Source organism: Scatophagus argus, chromosome 10 (genome assembly GCF_020382885.2).
Source record: "Scatophagus argus isolate fScaArg1 chromosome 10, fScaArg1.pri, whole genome shotgun sequence".
Classification (NCBI taxonomy): domain Eukaryota; kingdom Metazoa; phylum Chordata; class Actinopteri; family Scatophagidae; genus Scatophagus; species Scatophagus argus.
Genome location: NC_058502.1, coordinates 21,547,376 through 21,567,166, shown reverse-complemented (window position 1 = coordinate 21,567,166; position 19,791 = coordinate 21,547,376). Strand labels below are relative to the sequence as shown.

General features: G+C 41.9%; 1 protein-coding gene across 2 annotated transcripts; it reads left to right on the top strand.

Moving 5' to 3' along the window:
• Positions 1-52: 52 nt before the first annotated feature.
• On the top strand, positions 53-18,653 carry ncapd3 (non-SMC condensin II complex, subunit D3). 2 transcript variants are annotated; one of them, XM_046402522.1, is made up of 35 exons: positions 53-169; positions 1,439-1,611; positions 2,305-2,467; positions 2,726-2,892; positions 3,335-3,505; positions 3,584-3,645; positions 3,746-3,833; positions 4,859-4,992; positions 5,203-5,275; positions 5,454-5,579; positions 5,923-6,175; positions 6,457-6,495; positions 7,425-7,517; positions 7,673-7,746; positions 7,856-7,990; positions 8,195-8,415; positions 9,201-9,392; positions 9,481-9,578; positions 9,659-9,768; positions 10,146-10,253; positions 10,668-10,782; positions 11,700-11,795; positions 11,941-12,179; positions 12,752-12,831; positions 13,585-13,722; positions 13,869-14,002; positions 14,468-14,679; positions 15,305-15,415; positions 15,548-15,715; positions 16,123-16,232; positions 16,491-16,555; positions 17,117-17,164; positions 17,749-17,811; positions 17,944-17,992; positions 18,447-18,653. In XM_046402522.1, the coding sequence occupies exons 1-35, from the start codon at positions 118-120 to the stop codon at positions 18,514-18,516; spliced, it is 4,230 nt and encodes a 1,409-aa protein (XP_046258478.1). In that variant the 5' UTR covers positions 53-117; the 3' UTR covers positions 18,517-18,653. The 2 variants fall into 2 exon arrangements, with proteins under 2 accessions (XP_046258478.1, XP_046258477.1); XM_046402521.1 differs by having other exon boundaries at positions 16,120-16,232.
• Positions 18,654-19,791: the final 1,138 nt, after the last annotated feature.

Sequence of the window (19,791 nt, the reverse complement as noted above, 5' to 3'; positions counted from 1 at the left end):
TGGCGGTAATGAGCACTGAAAGACGCTACCTAAAAATTGAAGAAGTGACGAAGAAATGTTTCTCTGCGCATGTGCAGAAGTGTGTAGTTTCGGGCGGGCTGATTCAAAACAAACAAGATGGAGTTGATATCTGCTCTGCAGTTTCTGAAGTTAAAAGAAGTTCCACAAGGTAAAATTGTGTATCTTGTCTAGAACTAGAAAATGTTAACGACATTTTCTATTTTCTCGATTTATTGGATCGAAGAGATTCGGATACTTTAGCCTGCTATGGTCTAATCACGTCAGGTTGGCTTCAAACGTAAAGCTAGTTACTTCGCGCACAGGAAAAACGGTGCACTGAATCCCATCTGTATTGCGATTCGTCTCTTGACACCTGAATAGAAAGCAAAACATATTTAAAAAGCAGATTCAATCCTAATCTCTGAATTCGTCAGAAATACCTGTCGATACATATTACGACTTGAGCTGTCCTCAGCTCGTCGCTTGTATCTGAAAGCCCAGCTTTATTAGTTAGCTATTGGTCCAACTGAGGAGCGGAGGTTTGAAGCTGACATTACGCCGCAAGGTGTCAGAGCCGTGTTTTAACATTACCAAGACTTAGCGACGCTTAAGCGGGGCAGCGCCAGTTTGACGTTAGTTGTTTATTAAGGGATGTTTGCGCAATATTCTCAAAATATTGTTTCTTAGCCATATAGTCATGAGAATAATAATAGGATGTGTACTGAATGAATGGATTCGATAGATAGATACTTTATTGATCCCGAGGGAAATTCGAGTCGCGATTATTATTATGATGATTAATAATTCTGTTTCTCCACATTATAAGTTTACTACAGCAAAACGGCATCTATTACATATCTATCTGTGCCAGATCCCTGCTGTGTTGCATTTCTTAATCTGAGTTGTGGTTAAAAAAATCAAAGATTAATGATGTATAGCTAAAACAAATAATCGGTTTATCAGTTTTCACAAACTTGGCTTCTCTCAAATTTAAAGACTGGATTTTTATTTGTCATAATAAACTTAATATCTTCTGGCTTTTGACCACTGAGTGGACAAAACAGACTGATAGACTGCAATGGATTTTTTTCCTGATGTTTCACAGCCAGGTGATTCAAGCTCTATTCAGTCTCTACAGCCATATTTAAATGCCTCTGAAAGAGCAATTAAACAGATGTCATTGCCAGACCGCTGTGGATGTTAGCAACTCTTTCTACAGCTCTTAAAACTTTTAATTTAAAATGCACAAATGTATTTTTTTCTGATATAAAACAATACTTGTTAAATGAAGTCATCCTTACATGGATGCAATCAGGAATCTGCTTTTTTGCCCTCAAACATTTATCAGCTTTTACTTTGCCATAGAAAACAGATTTTTCCAAATTCCAAAAATACTGCCTCTGGTGGTAGGTGACGTGGTAACTCTTATGATTTTCAGCCTGGGTGGACGCAGCGTGGGACTTAGAGTTCACAGAGAGAAAACCACTGGATGATACCACAGAGGATGAACTCACAGTCAGTCAAGACGAGGCCTTCAGAAACCTGTACCAGTGTTTACTGGCTCATGCTACTGACCTGCAACAGTCTGCAGGCAAAGATGGACCTTCACTGGTAAAACTGATTTAGTGACATGACATGGGTTTTACTCCGCTAACATGAAATAACTGATATTTTACTTTTCTGTTGTTAATTTTCCAAATCATCCTGCATACATCCAGACATACATCATACATCCCTCCAGAGGGGGGCAAATTGGGTTAAAGAGCAAATTGTGGTTCCATCAGAAGTGACTACAATCCTGCTACATCCTTTGTGTATCTGTTGGATGACAGGCAAAATATGCTGGGTCTAAGGTGGTAAAAACATCAGATCTAAAGTAGTTTCACTCTGATTAATTCTTTGCTGTTCCAACACATTTAGTTGTGCTGTGCTACCACTAGCAACTATTGGTCTGGAGCAAAAAGAAATCATTTGCAGTACTGTAATGTCAGCCAGAGCAGCAATTTGTAAATATTTTACAATGAAATCTCTATACTACTGTCTCGGTAGTATACAGTTGTAAACAGTGTACACCAGTACAAGTATCTCTTTGTTTATGAACATATTTTTATTTGATGTATATGTTGATCTAAGCCTGTCTTTTCTAATTGTTAATGTGAAAACAAATAAATGAATAATAAGATTTTTATAATGCACTGAAAGGCACTGGTTCCCTGAAGGTTGGGACATTAATCACTGAGGGGTGTAGCATTTCCTGCCTATTGGCTGCACTAAGCACAGACTGCCTCCCATGTTGAACTGCAGAGTATCTGGGCGACCCTCGGGGAGAACGGGGTGTCGGTCAAGTCTCTAGTGGCTGTGCTGTCCTCCTTTGTCTTGGCGGGAACAGCCAAAGTGGCCAACGTCCAGCAGAGAGTGAGCAGTCTGCAGGCTGCCTCAATCTACCTGCTGCTGCTGGGAATCCCAGGTGAGGAAGTCTGAGAAATATACCTGAGAATATCTGCTGTCAAGAAGCAAGTAATCAGTTGGTCACAAAGTTTGGGAATAAACCAGCAGTTTATTTCAATTTTTTCTGACTTGTGAAATGTGCATGAAAAGTGTATTTCTCTGGTTCCTTGACAGTTTCCATATACAGCTGGCACTGACAGTGATGTACATTGTCTTTTGTGTGTGTGCGTGCACTTTTTTTAGATGAATTTCTGAATATGTGTTTTATTACTTCCAGGGAGCATTGCTAACAAGGTTTTCCATGAGGTTTTATTGGACACCTGTGCAGACTTGACCTCCCACTGCTGGCCTCAGGACTCTGGAAAGAAGCGCAAAAAGGACGGCCTGAAGAGTTCTCAGGCAGAGGGCAAACGCTCCAAACCACAGCGGAAAGACACTCCTGAGGTACAGTCCTGTATGAGAAATCACTCAAACCCACTGGAGGATTTGTTACAGACATTCAGACACTGACTTTATATCTCATGTCACCTAGCAGCTTGAATTTTCTTTGTAATCCTTTCCCACAAGTTTTTGATTATGTAATAATACTTTTGGGGGATAAAATCACTGTGATGGAATAGCTATTAGGGCTCCAACAAACATTTAGCACTTGCATTACATCTGGTTGGGCTCATTGTGTTCTACATCAGTAGTTCGAGTACAACACTGGTTGTGGATACTGTATGTGTATTACTTGGCTGTAATGGCTGCCAATTTTTGGCTGTTGGCTGTAATTTTTTGTATCCAGTTTCTGTTTATACACAGTTAATTATTTACTCAGTTTAAGTTCTTTGGTGGAACAAACAGAGTGTTGATTGTGTCTGCAAATTGTGTCTGTTACCCTCAGATGGAAATGGATGAGGTGGAGGAAGAGGAGGAGGAAGAGGAGCTTCATTTCTCTGGCCAGGACTTGATGAAGATCAGAGACGCTGTGGTTCTGTTGGTTCAAAGCCTCCTCAGACTCCTGCAGACGTTCCCACTCAAAGACAGACCACAGAGCGCCAGCAACTGCACACAGGTTAATAATGGTTCCATCATCCTGCCTGCTTCACACCTCGCCGCAGTGTTAGTGTTACTTTTTCTCTTTTCTCTGCAGATCTTCAGTAAGCTGCTGTACTTTGAGCCTGTCATTGGAGAGCTAACCTTCACTGCTGTGAAGTGAGTTATTTTATTTTATTTTTTTTTACTTCTCTCTCTACCTTGTTGAAAAGTGTGCCCCGTACCTGAAAAAGCTGACAGCTGTGTTATTTCTGCACAGAGATATCACCAAGCTGAGGAGTGTTCCTGAGATGGCTTTCTACGGCCTGCAGCTGCTCTGCCTGCCACAACATGGAGACCAGAAAGAAGTGAGATCCAGTGATCTTGGTCCATGATTGGGCAATAGTGCCTAGACTTACTGGTTTACTATGTAAACTTATCTCACTAAATGCCACCATCTGGTGCCGGAGATTGTAAATATTTTATCTGGCTGGAATCGATCTTACCTTTACCTCTCTTTGTACACATCACACTGACAGTCTGTAGAAAACAAGAGCGAGGCAGCCCCTTTTCGGGATGAAATCCAATGACATTAGGCCTACCATGTCTGACCCAGAGTCTGATGATGATGTAGACAGCAGAGGAAAGTTAGAGCCAACTGCAGCTAAAAAGACTGTCATATGTATTGAATGGCTTTAAGAATACACTTGGCATATACTGTGTATGACCAAATTCTTCAGCATTGCTGTTGAATTTAGTTATTTGCATTGATAAACAACAAATACCTAAATATTAAGTATGTTGGTATACAAAAAGATTTTTTTGCCAAGGTTTTTACATATTAGCCTGCTTTTTAAACTTTCCCAATGCTTAAAGCATTGAAAAAATATTGAAAAAGAGGATAAAGACTGTCATCATTTTGGTAACAATTAAATTGTTTCATTTCCAACAAGTGCCAGCTGTAATCTCAGAAGTGAAGACGTACGTACAAAACTTTCTCCCTGGCTCAATAATAGTTGCATGGTGTTTCACTGGTTCCAAACTGAAGGTTAAAAAGGTAAATTGAGATGATTAAATACACAGGTAATAAGAACATATTTCTACTGCACAAACTGGCACTGTTACCTCCTCAGTCACCTGTGTCCTCACAATTCAGGATACAGATTAAGTTAAAAAAATATAGAGAAAGAAAATATAGACTATAGACTAGAAAATATAGACAAACGACCCTTAAAAGTTGACACCAGTGCAACCATTATGTCTAAATAAAATATACTAAATGAAAACTGCAATTCATCGTGGTTTTAGTCTGGTCCACCGTGAGGTGTTTTAATTTGTTCTGGACGCTGTAACAGAGGAATGTTTCTAATCTAAGCTGATATCTGCTGTCCAGTCTCTGCGGAGGATATTCCACCGGCTTCTCTACGTCATCCTGATGATGAATAAAGGCAACAGAGGGAAACCCTCCCTCCTTGTAACGAGCCAGGCGGTCCTCTCCACCCGTGACCAGGCCGTTCATTTTATTTGGTAAGCATCTGTGTTTTGTTCAAATGCTAGACTGACTATATGACATATATGTAATTTCTGAATTTCTGCTCTGGTGATAAATACAGGCTTGTCTTAGTGTGCCTACATCTGTCTTGTTGATCATTTGGGGACATTTCCATCTTTTTAAGTGAAGATGTGTAAAGAACCATGTTAAATGTGTGCATTGTTGATGTGTGTGTGTGACTGCAGTCATCTTGTGGAGGAGCTGAAAGAGCTGGCGCTGCCTTTGCTGCAGATCCTCCTTCAGCATATCTGCTTCCAGGTGAATCCTCACTCAGCAGCCTTGCACCTCATAAAAGATAAAAGCAATTGCTGCTTAGACTATCAACATCACTCACATATTTACAGGCTGTATTGGTAGGTAGACAGCTTGCTGTGACGTGTTATTAGCTGCTGCATTGGTACAACTCTGATATAATGTTTCTGCTGTGGATGTTTAGATGGTAGAGAAGAGTGAGTTTCGAAGCCATGGAGCCCAGGCTGTGGGAATGTTGACATCTCAGATGGAAAATAAAGACTATGCTTGCTTCATCAAGTGGCTGGCTAATTTCTCCAGAAGCTCAAAGGTAACGCTTCCCAGTTGTCACCTCTTTAACTGTGTGAGAAACGTTTTCTGTATTTTAATATAATGTATGATCTCTCTCACCTCGCTGCATGTGAGGGATTGGAAGATCCTCTGATGACGGAGGGGGCGATGAGTGATGAGGTTAGAGGTGATAGGGTGAAGACAGCAGGTGCTTGGGTGATGGGAGGTAACCAGGGTTATTTATACAGGACAGGTGTTGTCAGCAGGTGGATTAGGAAATGAGGAGCTTGACTTTTTGTCCACAGAAGACAAATATCCCCTCAGAATAATCTAAATATCAGACAGACTACATTATCTCCTGTCTGTCATGCTGGCTTCTGTAGATGGTGCACCGGCTGTTCTCCATAGACGTGGTGATGGTCTTGTTGGAGCAGCCAGAGAGGCGACCAGAGGAGTGTCCGGACCCTGAGCTCACCTGCTTCCTGCCACACAAGTTTCTGATCCAGAGCCTGCTGTTTGCTCGGCGGATGGACAACTCTCCCACTGTCCAGGGCCACGCCCTGTCCTGCCTGGCCCAGTGTCTGGAGCTGCCTTCGCTCAACGTCACCCGGGCCGTGCACAACCTCTTCTCTGCCAGTGAGCACACATGCACGCGCACACACAAACACAGTCATGTTTCCATCACTTTTGGGGACATTACATAGACTTACATTCATTTCCTGGAAGCTTAACCACCACATAACCATAACAATAAACATTACTTGCCTAACCCAACCCTAACCCCATGAGCTGAAGTATGAAAACACATGGAGGCAAATCACATAACTGTTTGTAATATTAAAGAAGCTAAAGAGAAATGTTATGTATTTTCAGTGCTGTTGTGTGTCTTATCATAATCTCTAAATCTCTTTGTTTAGCTGGAACCCATACAGTGTTGGAGGGTGAAATCACAGAAGGTATACTATTTTGTTCCTTTATTATTTTATTAGTTATTATTTGTCTGAGTACCGAGACAGATGTTGACAAATGGGCCACTCGTTACTCAGAATAGAGGTGCATTTGGTTGGAGACCCGCTGCAGGAAAGATAAATCTTTCCAGACAGATAAGATTTACATTTTATTTTTGTCATGCTTGCACACTTTGATAATTCTGGTTTATTACAGCTTGAGTTTTATTTCTTTGAGTTTGGTCATAATTTCCATTGGTAATAATCACCTTGTACTCACCAAGCAAACAAGAGCTATCTGGACAGGTTACACAGAAAGGAAACAAAAATCCAGGTAACCAAACCTACTGAAGTCTACCCTGCTGCTGGACTTACTGTACAGAAGTGTACAGTACGGAATAACAGAGAGTCATTTTTAAAACCTTTGTTTAGTCAGTCATATTGCTTTCCCTTGCACCAGGTCATCAAGGCACAAAGAGTGAAAACAGATTTAATAAGAACCAGTTTGTCTCAGATGGGAGGGGCACACCTGTAGGATATTTTGGGACTTTCCTGAGCACAGGTCTATTGTATGTTAGAGCCTGTAGACATGATGGCAACCACCACTATGAAAATGTGGCTGAGGTTGTAATAAACCAGTATTATTCTATGACAGTTTTCAGTATGGAGTGTTGATGGTTTCAGCAGTTCTCAGTGAGGTTTTGATTATCCTGATTAGCAGGGATGCCATTTCAGAGTACCACAAACTAAAGTCTTATTCTTTCCCTTTTTAAACTAAAGTTATCTACATGGATGTTCTCTTTATCAGTAGCATGTGGGTAAACTGTGCTACAGATAAAATTTAGTCCTGTATGTGGTTGATTGTGATACCCAGGCCTGTTTCAGTGTCCGTGTATGTTGTTTAAAGTATTGTTAACAGAGATGAATTTGTGTGTCAGGGAGTCTCAGTTCCCAGCAGAGTCAGAAAACCTACCGCACTCTGCCGTTCAGGACTGTGGAGATCAGCAGCACGGACAGCTCCAGCTTTGACAGTAAGAACCGTTAACCTCAGCATATTGCATGAACTGGGTCCTGCGCAGCATTTTGTACATATAGGTGCACAGTTTACACATTTGTACTTCACTATAGCTATTCAAACACCCAAAGCCTGACTGGCTCAACAAGTTATTATATATTTTCAATGCAGCAAAAGAGAACCTGGCTCTTCTCCTGCGTCGTGTAGAAGATTCAAAGACGAATGTGAGGAAATCGGCATTACAGGTACCAGACAGCTTCATGTTTCAGATGCAGATAATAATGAATACAGTAACTTTGCATAATCCTTGCACAGATGACCTTTAACCTTCTGTGCTGTGCTGTTCTTCCGCAGGCCCTGATGGGCCTCCTGAAACATGACGTGATCCCCATGAGCTGGGAGAACTTGTCTATACTGTCTGAGCGCTGCAGAGACCCGGCTGTGTCTGTGAAGAAGAAGGCCCTGCAGTGTGTGGGAGAGCTGCTCGCTGTGAGTCTCGGCAGAAGAAATATTTTAAAATAGAGACGTATATGGCTTAATTCAGCAATAGTAAGCAGGCTTTTGTATTTTTTTTTTTCTCTTGATTCATAAAGTAAGATTTTGCATTCTGATTACTAATCAGTAAATTGTAATGATGCATTTTGCAGTATCCATTTTTCAAAGTTTTGCTTTTGTGTTCTCTGATGACTGAAGGCCAAACCAGAGTGCAGTGTGGTGCAGAAGGCGTGGCTACGGGGTGTGGTCCCGGCGGTGGTGGACTCTGAGGGTTCAGTGCAGGACAAGGCCCTGGAGGCTCTGGATCAGGTGCTGCTCAGCCAGGTCAAACCGTACTCTGCAGGCCGCCACCTTGATGCCAGTCAGAGGCTGACCTGGGACCTGCTGGGCCTGCTCTGTCACGAGTGCCAGAACCTCAGGTTGGAGGCTAGCTGAGATCACCTCAGTAATTACCTGCTACCCAAAAATTTGGGTCCTACATGATAGACAGAGTTAGGGGAGTGTGTACATACGTTCGAACACTTTCAGCTTTAAAAGAGGCATAATTAAAGTCTTTTCAAATCACTTGACAGATGTGCTGCGTGGAGCAATATTATTTATGCATTATTTGCACTTGATCCATCCATTTTCTATACCGCTTATCCGTCAGGGTCGTGGGGGAGCTGGAGCCTATCCCAGCTGACTATGGGCGAGAGGCGGGGTGCACCCTGGACTGGCCCCCAGTCAATCACAGGGCCAACACACAAAGACAGACAACCACACACTCACACCTAGGGACAATGTAGAGTAGCCAGTTAACCTGTGCATGTTTTTGGTATTGTGGGAGGAAGCCGGAGAACCCGGAGAAAACCCACGCAGGCACAGGGAGAACATGCAAACTCCACATAGAAGGGCCCAGACCGGGATTCGAACCTGGAACCCTCTTGCTATGAGGCGACAGTGCTAACCACTGCACCACCGTGCCGCCCTATTATTTGCACTTATTTATGTATTTATTTGGCGGCATTTCTTTTTACATTTGAAATGCTGTGAAATGCTGCATATTTTTTGTTTTTGTGGTTAAATTGAAATAGCATAATCATAATAAATGCTGAATATGGACGCAAAATATGAGCTATCAGCATTTATTTCATAAGATAGCTTTTTTTGCATGTTCACCTCACCAGTGCTGTTGCTGATACTGCTTTCTATCGCTGGTCTCCAGCCGATATTTCAGCAGGGCCTTCACCATCTGGTCCAAACAGAACAAGTTTACGTCGACGTTCATCACCAACCTGATCTCACACACGGAGGCAGATCACGCTGCTGGAGCCTGGCTGCTGCTGTCCAAGGTTGTCGCTTCATCCCCCGGGCTGCCCTATGGCAGGATCCTGGATGCCTGGGACAGCATGATCAGGTGAGAGGAATAGCTAATTTTGATTTACAATATTTACAATGAGATCAGGAGCCAGTGTGGTTTTTGTAAAATTTGTTTGTTTTCTTAGTTCAAAGGACGTAAGCGTGACAACGTGCTGTCACATCCTGTGTGTGATGGGAGACATCGCCCCACATTTGAACGAAGATACAAAGGACAGGATAGTTAGTAAGTGAAAGTAGTATTGGGATATGGGGGGGGGGTCAGTAAGAATGTGTCATGATCTTACTGTTTGTCTCCCTCTCCAGATGATCTCATGTCTTGGCTGAAGACTTTTACTTTGTCTCTGGAGGTCATCAGTGCTGCTGTGGAGACTCTTTGTCAACTTGGCCGCAGTGAAGACGTGAAACAGATGCAGGTTGGACTTCTCATCTTGGATTTGCAGCACAGCAATGAAATTTCATAATAATAATAAATAGTGTTTAGTAAAGGTCCAACACTCTTTACTGATGCTGTATACAGCGGTGTGTAGAGTGTGAGGAATAAATGTCCAGTTGAAATCAAATGATACACACAACGCTATAATGGTTTTTGCCCATCCCAAAAGGTTTTTGTGGGTTTATCTTTCTTTTATTATGCCATTTTTGAATTTCTACAGACTGTTCATTTGTAAAAATCCAGCAGAGGGCAGCCACAGCTCATCCGCCAGCATTAAACATGTTGTCCCAGTATGGCGTCAGTTCCCCGTTTCCACTTGTAATGTTCATGTGTCATCTTATGTCTTGTTTTGTTCAGGCTTTTCTGAACCGGCACTGCGGTGAGTTGGTGTCAGTCTGCGAGGTTTATTTAGCCAGCATCATTCTGAGTGAAAAAGGAGCCCAGAACCTGAATGAGGAACTGATGGTGAGAACCAAGGCTTTGCTGGCTTTTTCTTCTTACTGCACCACCTTATTGTTATTATTTAAAAATAATAGTATATAAAAATAGTATATAAATAAATTACTTTTTATTCATTTATTGCATTTTTTCATAGCTATATTTAATTATCTCATTTGGAATAAAACGGCTCTCCATAAAGGTTTTGTATAAAACTCACTTCTCACTGTAAGAAACACCAAGCTGATGTTTTAAGCTTTAAGCCCTGAAGAGGCTGATTTGAAAAGGCTCAGTTTTTAAGTGAGGAGAAGCCCAGCCTGAAAAAGATGGATTTAAAAATTGAACCGGCTTAACATGGTCTCACATTACTCTTTTATTTGTCAGAATCACAGACTCGCTTGTTCGGCACCTGAATAGCTTTGCTTGTGATGTGACTTCCAGGTAAAACACCTCCACACCCTGGGTGTGGCGTCACTCCACTGTCCTGTCAAAGTTGGCAAAAGGACGGTGCTGCTGGTGGAATCTGTCCTCACAACACATTCTGAGAAACTGGCAGGTAATTAGAGAATTAATGAGAGTAATGGCGTGGTTAGTTCATAGAAATGTTATGCTTCACTTATGCCTCAATGTAAAGTAGTTTGTCTCAGCACAGAGAAACAGAAAAGACAATATTAGGATAAAATCAAACATCCGGTTCTGCTTTAATAGGTATTTGCAAGCCCTGTGAAGTCTTAATATGTCCCAGGCTGAGCTATATCAAGCAAGGATTCAGACTGAAAGCAGTCCTATGTTAAAACATGATGACAGATGGGTTAGCAAGTCTAGTTAGATTAACAGTTTATGGGTCTAAAGGCTTAACAGATGCCAAAACACTACACAACAGATACGAATACCAACACAGTAATAAGACAAGACTTTGCATTTTGCAGTGGCAACTATTTTAGCTGTTGTCACCATGATCAGGAAGTAAACGGTAGAAATTCATCTACTAGCAATGTGTGCTTTCATGTATGTGACACTAAGCAGCACATTTTAATGTGTAAACATCAACTCTGTAATGGACATGATTTCTAAATGAACTCAAAACCTGACAGAGTTTAGGCTTCCTGTGTTTTCTTTTTGTCACTTTTGGGGTGACTTGTACACTGATACCTGCTGTTTAATCAATTTTTGTCCCTTTTCTGCGCAAATTAATTGTGTAACAGCCAGTATGTACAAACTATATATTAGCTTATATTCAGTTAGACTCTGAATAAGTTCATCTAACTTGATGAATTTTTATTTCATCATCAAAGAGTGAACTTTGTCTCTCTCTTCGAGCAGCCACACGTTTAGAAAATTCCTGGATTTCTCCACTTATTGCTTAGGAGGAGTGCATTGCTGCGGGCCACAGGACTGTTCCTCGAGGTAGTATCTGAAAAGACTTGGCATGGTTGACATGGCTGACCTGTTCTGTATGTTGATTGTTGGCAGAGTACCAGGAGGAGCTGCCAGCCTCGCTGCCGCTGTCGCAGTTCAAAACAAACTCTCTGCCTACCAAAGTCAGAGCGCATGGAGTCATCACTTTAGGTGAACTCTCCCGCTGTCTCTCTTTATGTTTGCCTGCTCTTTCAGTAATGTCTAAGAAACATTATTCATAATGGAACACAAAATGATGAGCTTAACCTCCATGCATTTCTACTGTCTCATCACACATTACACCTCTCTGGTTCAGGTAAACTGTGTCTGCAGCATGAGGAACTAGTCCAGAAGTACCTGCCGGTGTTTGCCAGGGAGCTGGAGGTCGGGACGGAGGTTGCTGTGCGCAACAATGTGGTGGTGATTATGTGTGATCTGTGTGTTCGATACACAAACATCGTGGATCACTACATCCCCAACATCTCCGCCTGTCTGCGAGACAGTGAAGCTGTCATCAGGGAGCAGACACTTATCATGCTGACCAACTTGCTCCAGGTGAGTACTGTTCTAAACATTCTACACTAGACCACAGCTTGAAAATGTAGGTGATTATTATTCATTGTAGTTTCATTAAAAAAAAGAAATGAGGTGATAACATCTATAATTAAGTCTGAATTTAGCAGCCTTAAATAAAGATTGTGTTCTTTTCTCTATCTTCTGATCACTTATCATAGAACATATCATAGAACAAAAGCTATGAAAAATAGGATTTGTCGGTTAAAGGGTGATGTTGAACAGCAAGTGCTTTTGTTACTAAACTGAGTTTCTTATTTTCAAAGCCTTTTCAGTGTCGGTGTAAAAGAACTGGACTTGAACTGTGACACCAAAAGGCCACAGTTATAAACCTCTTTGACTGCAAGCTTTCCCTTAAACACCTTAACCCGAGATTTAAAAAAAGGTTGCCGCATTTTAATGTTTTAATTTCAAATTGGTGAAAGACTGTGCACCAATCAACCCTGCATTCCTCCTTCAGGCTAGTGGGCTGCTCTCTGGGAATCATCTTGACAGCTGTTTTTTCACTGACTCTCTCTACTTGAACTTTTTATTTTGATTTGTTTGTTTTCCAGGAGGAATTCGTGAAATGGAAGGGCTCCCTCTTCTTTCGCTTCATGGTGACGCTGGTCGACCCGGTTCCTGCCATCGCCAGGTAGATCTTACTGTGCACAGAAAGAAAGATGATGACTAAGTAAATAATATGAGAATCTACAGCAGGCGTGTCAAACTCACTTTCATTCCAGACCACAGCAGCATCATGGTTACTCTGATAAATCTATTTAATATATAAAATATAATTTACCCACATGTTATCGTATTACATAACTGACTCTGCAGTCTGTTATTGTCGCTTTAGTCACCACAGTTAAGCTGAGTGATTCTTTGCTGTAACTTCAGCAGACATAATCTGTTAAGAATGCAGCCTGCCTTTTTAATTTGTGGACTGGTGGCTAAGGTTAGCATACTTGGCTCCATGTTGGTGTCTAATTGCAGTCATAAATTATATCCCACTGACACCGCCTCATTCCAAAGGAAGCATACTGGCTTGTTTCCATTAAGCACAAACACTTTCCTATCCCTCATTAAATTGCCTTCCCTCTGCGACAACTTTGCTTTTCTTGGACATGTTGATAGGCAGCCACCATAAACTACAACAACAACTACTACAACCAGGCTGTGGTTGTGGAGTGGGCTGGGCAAGGTTTGGCCCATGGACAGTTTGAGTTTGACATATGTGACGTACAGTTATAAACATCTGATTTCAATGCCATGTTGACCTTTTTGTAGGCGTAAAGTATTTTTCTTTGGCATATTAATAGTAATCACTATTTCTCATTAGCACTGAGCTAACAGACCGAGAGCTGGCTATTTGTTCACATAAATCCATCCTGTTTTCCCGTTCCAGTCTGTGTGAGTACTGCCTTCTCCACCTTCTCCTGAAGAAGAACCCTGAAATGTTCAGCCAGCACTTCATCGAGTGCATCTTCCACTTCAACTCCTACAGCAAACACAAGTCCTACAACAAGTTCTCCCAAAGTGAGAGGTGGGAAGCTCGTTTATGTCAGCCAGTTCACGCTTTATTTGATCATTTTCAGAGATGGCACTTTCTGTTTTTTTCCTAGAGGATTATCTGTGAAATGTATTCAGCTGTTTTTGTTCATTCATTAACCTTTTTTTTTTTCTATGCAGAGAAAAGGTTCGATTCTCTCTGAAAGGAGCTCAGCACCGCGACAAGCGTTTTCGGATCTACCGCTTCCTGTTGGAGCACTTCACAGACACCCAGCGCTTCAACATCACCAACAAGATCAACCAGACTGTCTTAGGTGAGCATAAAACCACCTCCGTCTGATCTAAATGTTTTTCTTTCTCTGGTGTTGACTTGAATGATAAAATCGAGTCGTCTTCAGTACTTCTCAAAGTGCGTTTTGTGAAGGCTAAATATCTTGAGGCATCTTAACACATTTTCTTTGAGCCTGTTCAGACGTTGTATCAACATCCATGCTGGGTGATCCCATCACAAGCGGACAGCTCTGAGTCCTTCAGTTCACCCCTGGCATCAGCCTGCATCTCTACATGCGTATGGGATGACCACTTGTGATCACATGTCAAATGCCTCCTCAGTACGTCTTGAGTGCATTCACCCCTTTGCTCAGAGCTGTCCACATGTGATTGGATCACTCAGGACGATAAAACCAGGGCCTTATTTCTGTACTGCTGGCAAGCACCAATTTGAGCCCAGAGCAACATTTAAAAACTCTCTTGTAACTTCTTGTCTTTTCCTATCCCAGCATGCTTTGCAGATGAGGAGCTGCCTCTAGATGCAGATGGTGCTGAAATTTTGTCAGAGACCTTCAACATCTTGAGTCTGAAGGAGATGAAGCTGCAGGCCATATGTACCGCAGCAGGGGGTGCTGCAGGGGAGGAGCCAGAGGAGGACGAGAACATGGCTAACATGGCTAAAGCTGTCCTGCAGGCTGCACACAAGAAGGTGGTGTCACAGGTGAGCGGTAAAAAAATGACACTACTTTGCTCAGCAGCAAAAGTAGTGTCTCACATGACTAATAACTCCAGTCTCTCAGTTCAGCCAAGTCAAATTACAATTCTTTGTAATTGTCACATCTTCTGAATTTAACAACATGCAGAAAAAGAAAATGAGAGACTGAGTGTTGCTAAGCAGCCAGTCTACTATTTGGAGGGATCTAGTGACAGACCAGTAGCAATTAGCCTTACGTCTGTGACTGCACACAACTCCTCTGTAGCCCTCAGCTACTTGATTCACTTGCCCATCAAATTTAACCACAAAACTTTGTGACTCTTGAAGTCAGGCATACCTGTGGCTAATGTTGGCAAAGCAGCTACGCTCTGCAACGTTTGAAAAAGGCAACTTTGAAATTATCAGGTTATGTTTCTCCTCTTTCAATGAACAAGTTAGTCCTCAAATTGAAAATAACCAACAGTAAGGTAAGTAACTGTAATAATAATTATTGTCAAATTGTTTACCAATGTAAAGTCATCACATGTTAATGTTACTAATCACTGCCCAACACTGCAGAGGAGTGGGTGTAGTACCAGCTGTTAAATACCATTCAGACGAGCTCCTCTCTGCTTCCTGCTTTGATCCACAGGTCCAGAAGAAGGCCTTCATAGAGAACACTGTTCCTCTCATCATCAGCCTGAAGAGTCTGCTGGAGCAAAAACGCTCTCCTGTCCTCAGAGACCTCATGACCTACCTCCAGGTGGGACATTAACATCTTCATTTCATCTGTGAAGGGGGGAAATCGGCATTGAATCTGACTTTAAAAACTGAACCCCGAAGCAGTGCGTGACAGTACTTCATGCGTGGCACGATGCCACATTGTTCCCATCAGGTCACAATGCAAGACTATCGAAATGAGGTGAAGGAGTTTTTCTCTGGAGACGAGCAGCTGGCGGCTGAGGTGGAGTTTGCTCTGAAGATGGCTGAGAAGGAGAGAGAGATGGAGGAACAGATGGACAACTGCACTCTGACAGGAGACGCCAGGACTCCCACTGGACAGGTCAGAACACACACACACACACGACAATAACGCTGAGTGAACATAGAGAGTGCAACTGTTCATTAAAAAGAAGTTGAATTATTCTAAAAACAACAGTCTTAAGGTGTCATGTGTTTTGCACCTTCAGTTTTGATTTAAAAGTCTTTTTAAAATGTTGTCCTTTCTTAATGAGCTTTTCATCTGGTAATCAAACTGCTTTTTTTAAATTGTTAGTGAGATTTGAAGAAATATATTTTGATGTTATGTTTTTGTCGTTAACAGTATTTCCGATGACTAGGAGTTATTGACTCTTTGAAGAGGCTATTGTAGTTGCTGTCTTCTTACATTAATAACAAGTGCAGGTCAGTAGCCTGGAGTTGCCTACTGTCAGTGAAGGTGTCACAGTGATCCTGCTCTCTCCTCAGCAGTCAGTCCAGGGCTCTCCTGTCAGGTCCAGGCCCCTCCTCCCGTTCAGCTTTGCCACACCACAGCCACCACATCCAAACCCACTGTCTGCCAGACTGGCACACACTGACAGGTACTTTTCCTCCATGGTAGGGACTCACTACAATAAGCACAACATATTGCAGACTGAACCATTGACGTTTTGTTCAAACTTAAACATACTTCAGTATTGGATTTAGGTAGACTCGATCAGTTCAGCTGGTATGTAATTGTATCATTATTATTAGTATCAGGGACATTGCAAGTAGTCATCCACACTAGGTCTGTAGGGGTGCTGAGTGTTTTACATTATTAACTGTGTGTGTGTGTGTGTGTGTGTCTCTTTAATCAGTCGTAAGCACAGGTCCAGGGTGGAGGAACATTTCCAGTCTAAGTCGATCACTCTGGAAAGGACAGGTACGACACACTGGAAGTTAAATGAAAGTCAGCAGAACTCAGTGGAAGACGTTCCACTTAGGAGGTCCCCCTGCATGCACCAACACAAAACACCCTCTTTTCACCTCGACGGCCAAAAGAGCAAATCACTTGTGTTAAAATAGTTTGACCTGGATTGGTATTAAACACGTGATTTCATTGTGGTCTATTCTGGGCTAATTCAAAATCATTTTGTAGCTTTTAATAAACCTCTATCAGTGTGGTGTACGAGGGCTAAATGATAAGCTCATGGCCTAAGGTAGGATGCCTCAATTTTACTAAAACTGACACATTTGTTTTTCAACGTAGACCCCTCCTACATTTACACACTTAGCCTAGCATGGAGCATATGGATCCTTTCTGTGTAGAAGTTGGCACCTTGGACCTCTAGAAGGTGCTGAATTCACTTCTCATGAGGCCCAAGGAGAGTAAAACCATATGTAGAGATGATGGAACTTTTGTCTATGCAGCATCTATGCAGTGTTTTACAGTGACAGCATTCTCTCCTGCTTGACTGTGCGTTTTATGTGACTTGGTTTCCAGTAATGCCTAAAGGAGCTGCGAATGACAGAGCCATCAGCACACCAAAAGGTACAAGCCCCCGCAGCACACGCCTGATATTCACTGCATGCTGTCATCCACATCATCTTCCAGCAGCAAGTGTGCACTACTGTCAGACGCTCTCGGTTAGAATCAAACTCTTGTTTGAGTCATGGACCTCAACAAGCAGCTGGTTTTTCAACCTATTTGCCTTCTAATCTATCCAGATCTGAAGTGCATATTTGTAAATGTTAAAGGGCTAATTCAACCTGTGTGTAAATACATCACTTCCTAAGAGTGGTATATTGAGATGGATATCAGTCTTATGCCTGTGTGTTAAGAGTCTTATTGGCACAAAGCCTGTAAGCAGGGAAAAACAGACAGCTTGGCTCTGTACAGCTGCTCCCACCTCAGAAGCTCACTGATGAACACACTGCTTAAATGTGTTCTCAAACAGAAATATGTAAACAGTCTGGTTTTAGGGGGAATTACATCCTGCAGTTATTTCTTGTCCAATCTTTGTATCACTAATATGTTGCGTTGAGTTTGTCATCTTAGTTGTTATTGAGAAGAACATTCATCTCACCCACACCCTCAACCCCAACTGTCCATTTGTCCTCCTCCCTGTAATCCAGGTGTCAACGTCAACTTAACCTTCGATGAAGGAGTCAGTGCGATCTTCAGTGACAGAGGAACGAGTAAGTTACTCTGACTTTTCACTAATAATCCTTCTGTGCTAAAAAGAAAAACAGCTGCAGTTCCTCCAGAACTGAAAAATCTGTCAAATCATGTTGAGGCTTGGCTTATCTGTGTCTATCCTGTCCTCGCAGGTCTTGGCGGGGAGACCAGTGTTCTTCATGTGCGGTCAAATGAGGAGCAGTAAGTGCACTAATTTTGTCACTGTCATTAGTCATCTAAATCAGCATTTGTGAATGAAAAGTTAATTTGTTAATGAAGCAATTTGGATAAGTCAGCAATGTCCATTTGCACTATTACATATCCAAATGTGTTATTCTGTCTTTAAACAATGAACCTTTGTTACAGACAGGGAGAGGATAACACATCCTTTGACAATAAAAAACAAGATATATCAACAGGTTGATCCCTTAAAGGATCACTTCACCCAAATTATAAATAAAATACACATGTATTTTCTTCTCCTCTCCAGTGGTGTCTCTCCATGCATTTTTACATATTTCAATTTCATTTCAACAGCTTGTCCAGCATTATGTCACAATAAACACTGTTTTAAATTCCATGTGTGGGGAGTGTTTAGGAGAAGGTTTCTGTGGAAAAGGTGTGATCTGAAACTCAACTTTCTGCTGTGTTCCAGAGCTCCCTTACTGAGGCAGTGGAACGTGCAGTCTCCGCTTCGCCAGAAGAAAAAATCACCTAAAGTTTAGTTGACTTACTTTACTTACTTCATTTTTTGTGTTTTTGTCTTTACTACGGTATTTCTTATGTCTTTCTTCTGTTTGTTTAAGTTACTGTTCATCTTTTATCTTTTTGATAATAAAGAGAACCTGTTTACAGCAGCCAATCTGCAGAACTTCATTTTTATTGAAAATGTACTTAAGCTGAAAATTCCACAGCTTTATTTTACTCGCCCAGTGGGTAACCTTACAGTGTCAAAACCAATTTGTTTGGCTTGGGTTTGGATAATATCACTGCCTCCATCCCATACCAGAGAGGATTTTACAACTTACTGTTTTTGTAAGGCGTATAATCTAGTATCCAAAGGTGCAATTAGCACAACAGGGGCTGATTCCCCTTGGCTTAACGAGTTTATAGTCATTAAAAGGCAGAAACCCTCTGTTTGCCACTGAAGAGTGTTTCCTAAAATTATAATGGTTCTTTGCTGCTGGCAATCTCGCCTTTCTTGAGATTTAGTTCTGATGTTGTGCTCTTGATGAACTTTAAAGGTTCACTGAAAATCATGTGGTCTGAGCCCAGGTTTAAGGCAGCATTGCTCTTCAGAGACATCCTGTGACCTGCCATGGGCTATGCTGAATGTTTCTTTACCTCAGTTGTCTTACCCAACCAATTAGCCCTTCCAGATTGGCCCTTCCTGGATGACATTCTGTGCTAGTTCCTGACCACCTGGATCTGGAAATGTCTCTTCATGTAAATGTCTGTAACTTCATCCATCTCATCTCTAGATAAGTTGCCTAACAGCATGATAGGCATGCAGCATTGTGTATCTCTCCAGCACCAACATCTTGTCCAAATGCACTCACTTTGGGCACCAAAACACCAAGATAGTCACAATACCAAACTGAAAACTGGAGATCAATTGTTCATGTGAGCCAGCGGTTAAGATCATAACCGACTGTGTGTGGCTCTGCACTAACATTTTTCTGCTTCTTCTCGTTTACCAGTTACATATCCGAGGGTTAGACGATGTTGCATCATTAAATTAACGTAAGTTTAATAATTGTCCTGACTACAGTGGGTGTGTAAATAGTTATGTGGTTATTTTGATAGTTTGACAGTTCTGCAGGCAGTCAGTCTGTGTGTGTGACAGAGGAAGACCTGCAGCAAAGGCCTGCAGACTGGACTCGAATCCAAGCCACTGTGGACAATCAGTATTTTACATGGGGTGATCACTCTCCCAGGTGAGCCATCAGAGTGTCCCCCATGAGCTGTGATTTTTTTTTTAACTGCCCCTCTAAAAACCT

Bases quoted from the DNA above. Each gene is read 5' to 3' on its own strand.
- ncapd3 (XM_046402521.1), top strand. From the start codon at position 118: ATGGAGTTGATATCTGCTCTGCAGTTTCTGAAGTTAAAAGAAGTTCCA. The intron at 8,416-9,200 runs GTTGGAGGCTAG...GCTGGTCTCCAG, and splicing joins CACGAGTGCCAGAACCTCAG to CCGATATTTCAGCAGGGCCT. The intron at 10,254-10,667 runs GTGAGAACCAAG...TGTGACTTCCAG, and splicing joins ACCTGAATGAGGAACTGATG to GTAAAACACCTCCACACCCT.